Source organism: Felis catus, chromosome D1 (assembly GCF_018350175.1).
Source record: "Felis catus isolate Fca126 chromosome D1, F.catus_Fca126_mat1.0, whole genome shotgun sequence".
In the NCBI taxonomy this organism is placed as follows: Eukaryota; Metazoa; Chordata; class Mammalia; order Carnivora; family Felidae; genus Felis; species Felis catus.
The window spans coordinates 59290941-59303210 of NC_058377.1; the positions used below are offsets into that span (position 1 = coordinate 59290941).

At 56.5% G+C, this 12270-nt stretch overlaps 1 protein-coding gene across 3 annotated transcripts in view; it reads left to right on the forward strand.

Moving 5' to 3' along the window:
• Positions 1-10751, forward strand: part of PDE2A (phosphodiesterase 2A) — a 96164-nt gene extending 85413 nt beyond the window's left edge. For all 3 annotated transcript variants that reach the window (XM_023239461.2, XM_023239462.2, XM_006936990.5), the window contains 18 exons: positions 1240-1351; positions 1832-1871; positions 2007-2070; positions 2495-2567; positions 2718-2895; positions 3132-3244; positions 3916-3993; positions 4864-4986; positions 5477-5547; positions 5828-5950; positions 6305-6392; positions 6657-6704; positions 7747-7821; positions 7960-8059; positions 8299-8411; positions 8810-8848; positions 8986-9092; positions 9333-10751. In XM_023239461.2, the coding sequence (XP_023095229.1) occupies positions 1240-1351; positions 1832-1871; positions 2007-2070; positions 2495-2567; positions 2718-2895; positions 3132-3244; positions 3916-3993; positions 4864-4986; positions 5477-5547; positions 5828-5950; positions 6305-6392; positions 6657-6704; positions 7747-7821; positions 7960-8059; positions 8299-8411; positions 8810-8848; positions 8986-9092; positions 9333-9543 (1756 nt within the window). In that variant the 3' untranslated portion in view covers positions 9544-10751. The remainder of the gene's footprint in view (positions 1-1239; positions 1352-1831; positions 1872-2006; positions 2071-2494; positions 2568-2717; positions 2896-3131; positions 3245-3915; positions 3994-4863; positions 4987-5476; positions 5548-5827; positions 5951-6304; positions 6393-6656; positions 6705-7746; positions 7822-7959; positions 8060-8298; positions 8412-8809; positions 8849-8985; positions 9093-9332) is intronic.
• Positions 10752-12270: the final 1519 nt, after the last annotated feature.

Here is a 12270-nt window from a genome sequence, read left to right on the forward strand (position 1 = left end):
ACTCCAGAGTCCCTTGAGCCGGGCGTGTGATGGGGCTGGTGGCCAGGGCAGAGGTAGAGTATAGTTAAAACATTCAGCAAACACCTCCCATATAACTCCCTGGTACCAGGCTCTGCATTGGGTGGTACAGTCATGGTCCCTGCCTTCGAGACTTGGAGTTTATTTTCAGGGCCAAGAGGGAGGAGGGTGGGAAAGGTATTCTAGGCAGAGAGAACAGTGTGGGGAAAAGCGTGAAGGTGTGAAAGAGACTGAGGTTTTCTCAGAATGATGAGGATCTTAGTATATGGCTTAGTATGAGAGATACCCATAGATTAGGGGAGAGAGGTGAGTGGGACCAGACTGAGGGGCCTCAAATGTCACGGTAGGGAAGGGGGAGACAGACACAGGCTGGTAGGGAAGGTGGGGAGACAGACACAGGCTGGTGGGGATGGGGATGTAGACCCAAATCATTGGGCAGCAAGCATGAGTGGGGGATATCCTGGCAGAGGAGCACTGAGACCAGCCATAAAATGGGAAGAAGCCTAGGCAGGGAAATCTGGGGGCAGAGAGAAGGTCAAGATCTTTGAGGTGTGCTCCCTGCTCCCCCTCACTCCGAAGACCCCCACATGGAGAGGCTAACCCATCTCCCCAGAGCAGGTCCTGCCCCAAGTTGGTCTATCCGGCCCCACAAAACTCCCTAGTGATGAGTCATTTGGTGGCCAGATTGAATAACCTCAAAAAGGATTTGGGGCTATCTTGTCAGCTGAGAGCTAGCTGTCTGAGTAAGGTGGGCACTACCCTCCTCACAAACACCTCAGGATTTATGGAGGCACCAGATCAGGGCCTGCAGACTCAGGGTGAGTAGGACAGTGGCAGGAGCTGGACAAGACAGGGTACTTCGTGAGGCCAGAAGGGCCCCTGGGAAGAGCAGGAGAATATCCACCTCTGGCCTGGGCAAGTCTCTAGTCCGAGAGAAGAGACCCAGCCTCAGTCTAGATAAATCCGAAGTCAGAGGATGGAGACATGGCTCTGGCTTCAATCAACAATAGTCTGAGGAGGATTAGAGTCCTCCCCTCAGGGAGCCCCAAGTCTGAGGGGGAAGCTGGCCCAGCTGCCTGTGCAGGGAACAGCCCCAGTAGAGGGGAGTGATGGTTAGCTACTGCATCTCTGAGTGGGCTTCCTGGAGAAATGGAAGTAAGGAGAAACAGGGAGAAGTCCATCGTCCACTGCCTCTCCAGTGACCTCTGCCCTCTGCCCCAGGTTCACGGACCAGGATGAGCATGTGATCCAGCACTGCTTCCACTACACTAGCACGGTGCTCACCAGCACCCTGGCCTTCCAGAAAGAGCAAAAGCTCAAGTGTGAGTGCCAGGTGAGTGACCTTCTGGGAGCCACTCTTGGGGTTGAAGTCGCCCAGCTCTCAGCCCCAGAGCGTCATCCATAAGGGAAAAGCCCATGTCTTTCTGGACCCTTGGCAGGAAGGTTACCTAGTGCCCTGGAGGCTTCTTAAAGAGGTAGGTCGGTGGGTCCTCAGGACAGCGCCGCTGGCTGCAGGCACTGTATGTGACCGTCCTCTAGTGTTCAACTTGGGTACTACAGCAACATCTGGGCAGCGAGAGCAGAGGTGAATGAGCATCTGAGATTCAAGATTACTGTGCACCTTCACTGGGGCTATACTTTCACTCCTTCACTTGGTAGCCAAATGATATAACTAGACTGTGCCAGTCCCCAGCCTGTCCAGAGAGCCCTAAAGGGGGCATGAGAAGACCCTGGAGCTACTGGAAGCAGGGGGATGGAAGGTGTGACACCTCTGCAATGTGAACCCCTATGATTTTCATTTCCTCCATTCCAGGCTCTTCTCCAAGTGGCAAAGAACCTCTTTACTCACCTGGGTGAGTGAACTGGCCTCCATGCCTGGCTGTGGGTGGGAGTGGGGACTGGCATTTTGGGGAAGAGAGGTGGCAGGGCTTGGCCTCGGCATTCTAGCCTGATCTCACCACTGCCCTCCATGCTTCTCCCTCCCACAGATGATGTCTCTGTCCTGCTCCAGGAGATCATCACAGAGGCCAGAAACCTCAGCAATGCTGAGATGTAAGTCAGTCTACCCCAGGGTAAGGTGAGAGAGGCCCCAGTCCTGGGTCCTCATCCCCTTCCTTCTTCGCTTCTTTTTTCCCCTCCACTGCCTTCTTGCGGGACCCTATCATGTTTTGTGTGATCCTTTATTTCATGCCTGTGACCCTCACTAATAACGTTCAATGATAGCAGGGGCAGGGCTCACTTTGTTGGCCCTGGGTCCCCAGCTCCTAACACAGTGCCTGGCACGTAGTAGGCACTACAAGAAAAAAAATCATTGGGATTAACTAATGTCTGGAGTCAGCCAGCCCTCAGGAGGGTCTCTCATAATGGATAGCACCTTTCAGGCTTCAGAAATCTAGGCTTTGCCTAAAGTCGTGAGAAGTGGGGGTGGTTGGAGAGGGCTGTCAGGGACCTGTGGACCGTGGCTGTCTCCCCACAGCTGCTCCGTGTTCCTGCTGGATCAAAATGAGCTGGTGGCCAAGGTGTTCGACGGGGGCGTGGTGGATGACGAGGTGAGGCACGGGCGCGCGGAGGGAGTGTGTGGCCGTAGTCCTGGGGGCCGGGAGTCCACAAGGCGCCCAAGGAGGAGGAAGCGGGACAGTCCATGGTCCGTTCTGTGGCCGGCCGCTGACTTCCTCTCTACTCCATCACTGCCCTGGCAGAGCTACGAGATCCGCATCCCGGCTGACCAGGGCATTGCGGGCCACGTGGCAACCACCGGCCAGATCCTGAACATCCCGGACGCGTACGCGCATCCGCTTTTCTACCGTGGCGTGGACGACAGCACCGGCTTCCGCACGCGCAACATCCTCTGCTTCCCCATCAAGAACGAGAACCAGGGTGCGAGCTCCGGGCAGCTCCGGGAAGTGGGGCGGGCTCGGGCGGGGGCGGGGCCTGAGCAGGATGGGGCGGAGCCGAGCGGAGGGTCGGCGACCCTTCCCCACCGCCTTAGCGTCCGGGAGCGGAAAGGACAGGACGGGACTACCCTGGCTGGGACGTCCCTTGAGGACACCCTGGGAGGGCGGACGCCGCCGGACACATCTAGCAGCCGGTCCTAGCCCCTCTCCGGCCCCCAGAGGTCATCGGTGTGGCCGAGCTGGTGAACAAGATTAACGGACCATGGTTCAGCAAATTCGACGAGGACTTGGCAACCGCCTTCTCCATCTACTGTGGCATCAGCATAGCCCATGTGAGTGGGGAAAGGGCAGGGCCGGTGCAGGACCCTCTGTTCATCTTCACATTGGCTGTGTCCAGACGGGCCCTGTGAGTCTGAGCTCTGTTGCTGGGTTGCTGTGCAGCCTGCAGTTCCTGCTGGTCACCTCTAGCCTCAGATTTCCATCTGAAAATTGGGGATACTGTTTCCTATCTTGCCAAGTTAGCCTCCTGGGATCAGGGGGAAACCCCAATTGTCATTAATACCCACCCTCTTTGCCAAGCAGCCTCAACCCGAGCCCCTGGTCAGCTTCTTTTTGGGAAATGTTGGGTCTCATTGTCCAGAGTTGGCTCTGAGCCAGGAATCCAACCACTAGGTTCCTGAGGCTAACCCATTCCTTGCGTCTCTGTCTCTGCTGTGGGACTCAGGCTCCATGACTGAAGACTGGGGCAGGCTCAGGAGGAGGTGCAAAGTGCCAGATCAAATGCTAAGAGGACCTGGGGAGGAGGGGCAAGGGGGGAAGGTATGGGTGAAAGTCGGAGGGGGGTCCCTACTCTGGCTGGAGCTTGAAAGCTTAAACTAGAGCCAGCATGGGACAGGAACGGGGTGGGGGTGGGGGGGCCTATATGATCCTTTTGTCCCAGTCCTGGGCATTCTGAGTTTCATAGCCACCTAGTTTGAGCCCCATCTTTCCCTCTCTCTCCTAGTCCCTCCTATACAAGAAAGTGAATGAGGCCCAGTATCGCAGCCACCTAGCCAACGAGATGATGATGTACCACATGAAGGTGAGGCCTGCACGGAGCTTCTGTCCTTCTTCTCAGGATCTCAGGGTCCCCTGCAGCCCACCTATTTCTTCCCTGCCTCCCAGTTCCCCGGGGGCCCAGGACCAGCCTGGGTTTTCTGATCACCCTTTCCTGAAGATAAGAAGATAGATTCAAAGCAATGCCTGGCCTCCTGCTCTCCTCTGGGGCAGTCTCTTCCAAGCAGTTTCCGGTTCAGCTCCAAGGCTGGCAGCAGGACCCATCCCGGGGAGGAATTTGGTTTGGCCAGGTGTTCCCCATATCCGGTGATGACTCCCACCTTGAGAATTACTGAAGGCTAGAAGCTCACTCAGGGCCCTTCCCACAGCTCGCCTACAGTCAGTGGTCATGCATGCTTCCGTAGTCTGCTGATATTCTGTCTCATTCCCAGACCCTGTTTCAGAAAAGCTGTCCTGGGCTTTAGTTCAGACTGTGTGGTGGTCATTTTCCTCTTCCCTGTGTCCAAACCAAAAGGTCCCAGGCTCTGTGGATAGGGTCAAAGCTGTGATAGGAAGGATTAAGGTTAGACTCTGGGATGTTAGCCCCGAAAGAAAGAATCCTCAAGTTAGTGTCTATGAAAGGCTGGCATTATTTGGTGGTGTCCCGAAGTGGTGTTTCTCTGTCTTTGCGGAGGACAGGCTGTCACAGACGAGGGGTGTCACAGGCGAGGAGGCACAGTAGGTGGGCTGTACCACAGTGGTCTCCTGCCAGTGATACCCCATGGATTGGAGTATCCATGCCCTGCCGTGGGTGCATTCTGGGCCAGGGTGCTCCCTCCCACTGTGGGATTTTGAGGGTGAGGACACTGGATGGGGGTGGAGGCCATCTTGTAATACTCTGGTTGCTCCCCTCTAGGTCTCTGATGATGAATACACCAAACTTCTCCATGATGGGATCCAGCCTGTGGCTGCCATTGACTCCAACTTTGCCAGTTTCACCTATACCCCTCGCTCTCTGCCCGAGGATGACACTTCCATGGTGAGCTGGCCCTCCCCCCATTTGACTGCATAGGTGGAGGGTGTACAGCCAGGGATTTAAGTTAGATGTGGATAGGAACTTCCTGGCAAGACAGAGTCATCACCAAAGGCTAGAAAGCCTCCCTCAGAGATGGAGTGGGCATGTGGTCTGCCGGTGTGGGCCACAGGGCCTGCCCAGGGCTCAGTGGCTGGACTGGGTGATCGCCAAGGGCTGCTCCAGAGCCCACAATGCCTGGGGCACGTGGCCTCAGGGTTGGCGCCTCCCTCCCTAACTTTCTAAGATTTTGTGTGAGTTTGGTTCCAAGAGTTCTTCGGTCCCGTTTCTAAAAGTTCGTGGCTCCGAGAATGCTTGTCTCTACCATTTTGTGGTTCTCCAGTTCAGATCTAAAGTTCTAAGATTCCAAAAGTTTGGAAGCTTCAAGAAGGGGCAAGGCAGGGGACCCATTTTGAAACAGACAGTCCCTCTGAATCCTCCCTTCTACTCTCTCCAGGCCATCCTGAGCATGCTGCAGGACATGAATTTCATCAATAACTACAAAATTGACTGCCCAACTCTGGCCCGGTGTGTGCCCCAGCCCTCCCCTCCACGTTCAGGCAGCCCTGGTCTTTGCCTCCCTCTGTCCTCCACTCTCACATCCATTGCCCCAGCATTCTGGGAAGGGGTCTCTGTGGACGACTAGGAGTGGCCCAGTCTGTGGGAGTGGAGAGGATCCGTGAGTGAGAGGCAATTCACAGACACTGGGACCATGAGTAAAGGGAAGGAATGGGGCAAGGCACAGCCTGAAGGGCTTCCTGAAAGAGGAGAGCCTGAGGCCCCTCTGCTGCCCTCTCCCCTCCGCCAGGTTCTGTTTGATGGTGAAGAAGGGCTACCGGGATCCCCCCTACCACAACTGGATGCATGCCTTTTCTGTCTCCCACTTCTGCTACCTGCTCTACAAGAATCTGGAGCTTACCAACTACCTCGAGTGAGTGTCTGCACTGACCCCCAAGTCTGGCAGCTGTTACAGTCCCCTGCTTTGGGATAGGGGAGGCACCTAAGGATGACAGGCACTTTACATACACCACCTCCCACGATCCTCTTAATGGTTCTGAGCAGGGCTACATTGCCCCATTTTCCAGGTGGGACTTGCTCACAGTCACATGTCCCATACTCATGGAGCAGTGAGCCTGTCAAACTCCAAACCAGGGCTGCTTTCCCAGAAGGGGACCCAGGTGTCCCCGGCTCCTGTCTGGTGGCTCCTGGACATCTCATGCAGCCGTTCTTCCTCTGGATGTGTGGAAGGGGCCTGACCTCCCTCTCCCCTCTGCCTCCCAACCAGGGACATCGAGATCTTCGCCTTGTTCATTTCCTGCATGTGTCATGACCTGGACCACAGAGGCACAAACAATTCCTTCCAGGTGGCCTCGGTAAGATTCTGCCCTCCTCAGAGTGGGCACCCTCCTCAGGGCATCTGGGAGTCTCATTCCTCCAGCCTGAGGAGAGATGGGAGCTGGTGGGACCGGGAGCCGGTTTGGAGATGGGAGGAGGCTCTCCAAGGCTTTGCCTGGGCTCTGAGATGGGGGAATGGTGAGGGCAGGGAGGGCAGGGAGGACAGGGCAATGCCTAGCCTAATATGGCAGGCACTTGCATCTGGATGTAAGGAGTAATGGAGATTTCCCGGGATTTTCCAGAAATCTGTGCTGGCTGCTCTCTACAGCTCCGAGGGCTCTGTCATGGAGGTACCACCATTCTGCCCAATATCCCTGTGCCCATCATCCTCTTAAGGCTGATGACTTACATAGTTAGACCATGACCCAGCTCCTCCTGTTCCCAAGCCGTGCTCTCCAGACAGGCTGTGAGAGCTGTAGCCATACCCCAGGGCATGTCGGGCTCATTTTGCTGGATGGGCTCGGAGGGGTGCAGGTGTGGATGGGGATGTGGGTCAGCCTGAAGGTCCTGCCCGAGCCCAGGTTTGCACAGGGAGAACTTGTATTTAGCATGTCTCTCTTGGCATATCTGGGAACACCCTGTTCCACCCCCACTCCACCAGGCCTGGGATGGCTCCACCTCCCGTCACACCCAGTTTTGCCTTAGGTTGTTTGAATTGTGTCTGCCCACCCCAGGATGGGAGCCTCCTGGGGCAGGGACAAAATCTGAGACCTCTCTGAACTCCCTGCACTTGGCATGGGGTCTGGCACAGAATAGGAGCCAAACCTGGGACAAGGTCACCTTGCCCCCTGCTGCCCCCTACAACATCCCTCTGGAGACTGCCCCTGCTTGCATACCCCTGGGAGATGAGGGGCTCACTCCCTCCCACGAGGCCTTGCGGCAGCCCCACTTCTGCCCTCTGCGTTCTGTGCTCAGCCTGCTCCTTCTCTCAATGACAGCCCTTCAGCATCTGGAGACAGGGGCCTTGCCCTCACCTCATCACTGCCTTTCTTTGTCAGCAAACAAATGTTTGCTGCATGAATTAGTGTCTAGGACTCCAATGGATCATTTCAGAATCATTCCGGTTTGAGAAGTCCTCAGAGCTTGCCTTGTCATGTCCCTTCGTGTGACAGCTGAGGGATCTGAAGCTCAGAGCCTGCGAGGACTTGCCCGGGGTCACACAGAGGGCTGAAACAGAATCCAGAAAGGGAACTAGGACCCCCGACTCCCCGTTTCTGCCTGCTCTGCTCACCTTGGGGGCTGGGGCTGCACCGGTCCTGCTCCCTCTCTTGGCATCAGTGGTCAGCAGAGCCCCCGGCCCCAGCTGGGCCCCCATCATTCCTCTCCCCACAGAGGCACCACTTCGCTCAGGCCATCGCCATCCTCAACACCCATGGTTGCAACATCTTTGACCACTTCTCCCGGAAGGTGATGGGGCCAGGGTTGGGGGTGAGGGAGTGGGAGCCCAGAGCTGGCCTGAGGCAGGAGAAGGAGCCGAGGGAGTGGGTGGGGGTGTCTGACAGGAGGCCCTGACACCTCCTTGCTCCCCTGCCCACCCTGGCCCAGGACTATCAGCGTATGCTGGACCTGATGCGGGACATCATCTTGGCCACCGACCTGGCCCACCACCTCCGCATCTTCAAGGACCTCCAGAAGATGGCCGAAGGTGCCTGTCTTTAACCCCAGACCTTGGAGTTGGGAAAGGACCACCAAGAGGGGGATGTGCTGAGAGAGACCTACTCTCTCCAGCATCAACCCACCAAACCCAGGCAGATGCAGCACCTACCCTTCGGCTCCCACCCAGGGTGCCGAATTTCATGGACCACATAGGTGGGCCCTGGGGACCTTGCCCTCAGAGAGAGGGGGTGGGGCCTCCTCTCCTTGACCACACGCTCTCCCCAACAGTGGGTTATGACCGAACAAACAAGCAACACCATAGCCTCCTCCTCTGCCTCCTTATGACCTCCTGTGACCTCTCTGACCAGACCAAGGGCTGGAAGACTACGAGGAAGATCGCAGTAAGTGCTGCCCCTCCCTGGGAGGGTGCAGGCTGCGCACCCCGCCAAGTTCTGTGTGGCTCCTGCATCTTGCTCACCCTCTCTGTGCTGAGCTCAGCCTGGCTATATTTTGGGGAGACAGAAACCTAGACCACCTCAGGGTGCCAGATGGGGAGATTCAGAAAGGGGCATGGACTCACCAGGGGTCACACAGCAAGTCAGTGGCTGGCGGAAGGTGGACCAGAACCCAGCCACTCCTCCCGATCTGGGCCATCCCCCTGCCAAACTGGGGATGGTGCGGACAGACCCTGAAGGAGGGCTGAGGGATGCCTCAGTTTGCCAGTTTGGGAATGGGCTGTAGAGGAGCTCAGGTGGACGGATTCCACACACAAGTTGTGATCAGAGTGTTGGCCTTTCAGGAGCTGATCTACAAAGAGTTCTTCTCCCAGGGAGACTTGGTAAGTGGGGAGTGACTGCTGGTGTCAGGTTGTGGGGAGAGGGATCCTGGGCTGGGGCTGGGAGGGGCTGGGTTAGCTTCATCCTGGAACCTGATGGAGGGAGGAGGGGACCAGGCCTGATGACTCGCTGCCCGCAGGAGAAGGCCATGGGCAACAGACCGATGGAGATGATGGACCGGGAGAAGGCCTACATCCCTGAGCTGCAGATCAGCTTTATGGAGCATATCGCGATGCCTATTTACAAGTGAGAGAGCTCAGGGGGTCTGCTGGGGGTAGGGGGGACAGGGCTGGCTGTGGCAGTCACAGCAGATGCAGGTGCTATCTCCTGTGGGCCCATAAACGGGCCCTTCACTTCATTTTCTCCTTGAGCATCCAGTCCTATGCCTCACACTCTCGTGGAAGTTCTTCCTGCGGTAGAGCCCTAATCCTTCTTGCTACTCACAGTCTGATTTGTGACCCTGTCCATTTCCGTTTGCACCCCCAGGCTGCTGCAGGACCTGTTCCCCAAGGCGGCAGAGCTATATGAACGTGTGGCCTCTAACCGTGAGCACTGGACCAAAGTGTCTCACAAATTCACCATCCGCGGCCTCCCGAGCAACAACTCGCTGGACTTCCTGGATGAGGAGTACGAGGTGCCTCAGCTGGATGGCACTGGGGCCCCTGTCAATGGCTGTTTCAGCCTTGATGCTGAGTGAGCCCCCCCCCCCAGGACCCTTCCCTGCCCAGGCCTCCTCTCACAGCCCCCCACTGGCCTGGCCGGGTGCCCTGGGACCAGAGCCACGGGTCCTAGGTTCTAGACCAGGACTTACCGTGTGACCCTGAGCAAGTACCGACCTTTCTGGGCCTCAGCTTTCCTGTCTGTGTAATGGAAGCAAGACTTCCAGCCTCACCAAGATTTTGTCATTTGTCCTCTGAGAGCACAGGGGTGACTGATGAGCAGCGAGCCCTGCTCTGCACTTCTGACCACATCTTGGCAAATCCTCCCCAGCCACTCCTCTGAGGCAGCCTGGATGGTCTCTCCTGGGCCCCATTCCTGCCCCATTAGATCTGTGCCCTCTTCCCTCTCCAGGGTCCTCATTCAAGGAGAAGGTGGGACATCTGAATGAGCAGAGAATAGGTCTTAGAAACAGTCATTAGCTCTGCTGGACAACTAGAAATAGCCACGGGGCCACTGAAGGTGCCCCTTAGGATCGCCACATACTTATGGTGGGCACTGGGACCTGGGGAGCTGCCAGAGGGGCAGCTCAGTGCTTTGGGCAGAGGGGGGTCAGGGAGAAAGCAGGATAGGAATGGTGGGCAGGAAGGATCCCAGGGCTGGAAGACAGGCTCCAATTGAGTCAATAATTCTTCCCCTGGCTGTGTGACCCTGGGCAAGTGACTTCCTCTATCTAGGTGAGACAGGAGGGTGGGACAATCTGTTTTCTAAGACCCCTTTTAGATCAAAGTCCCCATGGCTCTGTGGAGTCCCAGGAGAAGCCATGGAATGTCCCTGCCACCCTAGGGCAAAGAGCCAACCCTGAGTCCTTCAGTGGCCCCCTGAGTGTCCCCCCCCCCACTTAGTCCAAGCCCCTTCCCCATTCCTGCAGCCAGAGAGGGCTGCCTCAGCCCTGACAGGGCCGACTGGCAGGGCTCCTATCTTCTTCAAGGCCATATCTACCCGTGCCCTGGGGCTTGGGAGACCCCCCATAGGGCTGGGCTTCTTGGGTCAGCCCGGCTGCTGGCATCTCCCTTCTCTGTTTTGTTCTGTATGTGTTGTGGGGTGGGGGGAGGGGGGCCACCTGCCTTACCTATTCTGAGTTGCCTTTAGAGAGATGCGTTTTTCTAGGATTCTGTGCAACTGTTGTATATGGTCCCGTGGGCTGACCGCTTTGTACATGAGAATAAATCTATTTCTTTCTACCAACCCTCCCCCTTGGGGCTATTTCCAGATATTGTACTTGGGGATAGGGGAACAGAACTGGGGTAGGCAAATGCCCTTTAGAACTCCTTGGCTACTGGAGCCTCCAGCCCTTGTGTCTAGCCCCTCTTATAGGAGAGTCACAGACCTCCTGTGCCAGACTCTAGGGGCTTAGAGATATGGCGGCAGATGAGGAGACCTGGGCATGGAGCAGTGAGAGGGCATGTTGGCTGGCAGAGATTGTGGACTAGAAAGAAAAGAATTGAGGGGCTGAAGCAACCAAGGAGGCTGCCTGGAGGAGGCAGCCTAAAGCTCCTCCTAAACCCTCTGTCTTCTGGCTTGCTGGTCATGAATACCCATATAGCCAGGGCCTGGGCCTCTGAACCCCCTCCTTTCTTCCCTATCTGTGTCCCCATAAATCCTCCCCTGAGTCTGACTGTACACCAGATGCAACCCTGGGTTGTGTCTATGGAGTTAGTTCCCTGCTCTTCTGGTTGTGAGAGTGTTTGCCTCTGCACAGATAGAGAGGGGCAGACCCCAGATTGGACCATAAGGAGGATCTGACAGGCAAAAGTCTCTAAACCCACCCCCTCTCTCGCCTACATCCACCCCCCATTTCCTCTCCCTGTTCATCTCTTCCAGATCAGTAACGGTTGATATATTAAGGGCCGAACACTGGGATTTCCTTTCCTAGGAGATGGAGGAAAGAAGGACTGGGAGAAGATGATCAGGGCCATCCTGTGACACCTACAATGCCCCAGGTGCCAGCCTTTGGGACCACAGAGCCTATCTGTTTCTCCTGCTCCACAACTTGTCACTGTTTGGTATCTGCTCTTCTGGGCTATGGTCTCCAGGCAGCTAGCCTTCCCTTAAGAACTTGGGGTCCTGTCCCCTCCCTTGCCCAGCCCCTGCTTTGGGTTCCCCCCATGTGTCTCTGTCCTCTCACAGCACAGGACCCAGGCTGACCAGTGGACCCCCAGGTAGAGGCAGGTCAGTTCCTGATAGGGTCCAAGGCTGACAAGGGACGGACAGGGGACAGCTCTTGTAATGGTGTGCAGCTAACACCAGCATTGGTGTGGGTTGACATAGGTGCTCCTCTGCCTGTGACCACCCCCGCCCTCCCCGCCGCCCACTTCAAATGTGTGACTCTCTTCTACCAGCACTTGAACAAAGGAAGAGCACAGACAGCCTGTGTGCATGCTTCAGGGACCTCACTCCCCTTCCCTGCATCTGTTGTTTGTCCCCAGCTCAACCCACACTTGAGGACATTTAATCCCACTTGAGGCCCTTGTGTGACACATCCTTTCTCACCACCTGAGTGGACAGCTCACAAGTCTTTCCTCGTGCATGCAAGACCCCATGCCAAGACCACATTAGCCAAGAGCTAATTGTGCTTGTCCCTGGTCTGGAGAGTCTAACAGCCTGGTCAGGAAGATCTGGTCATGGGACCTGACAACCCCATGGGATGCTTGGCCATGGGGCTCCAGGCAGGATTATAACCCTGAGAAGCAAAGTAGTGAGGTTT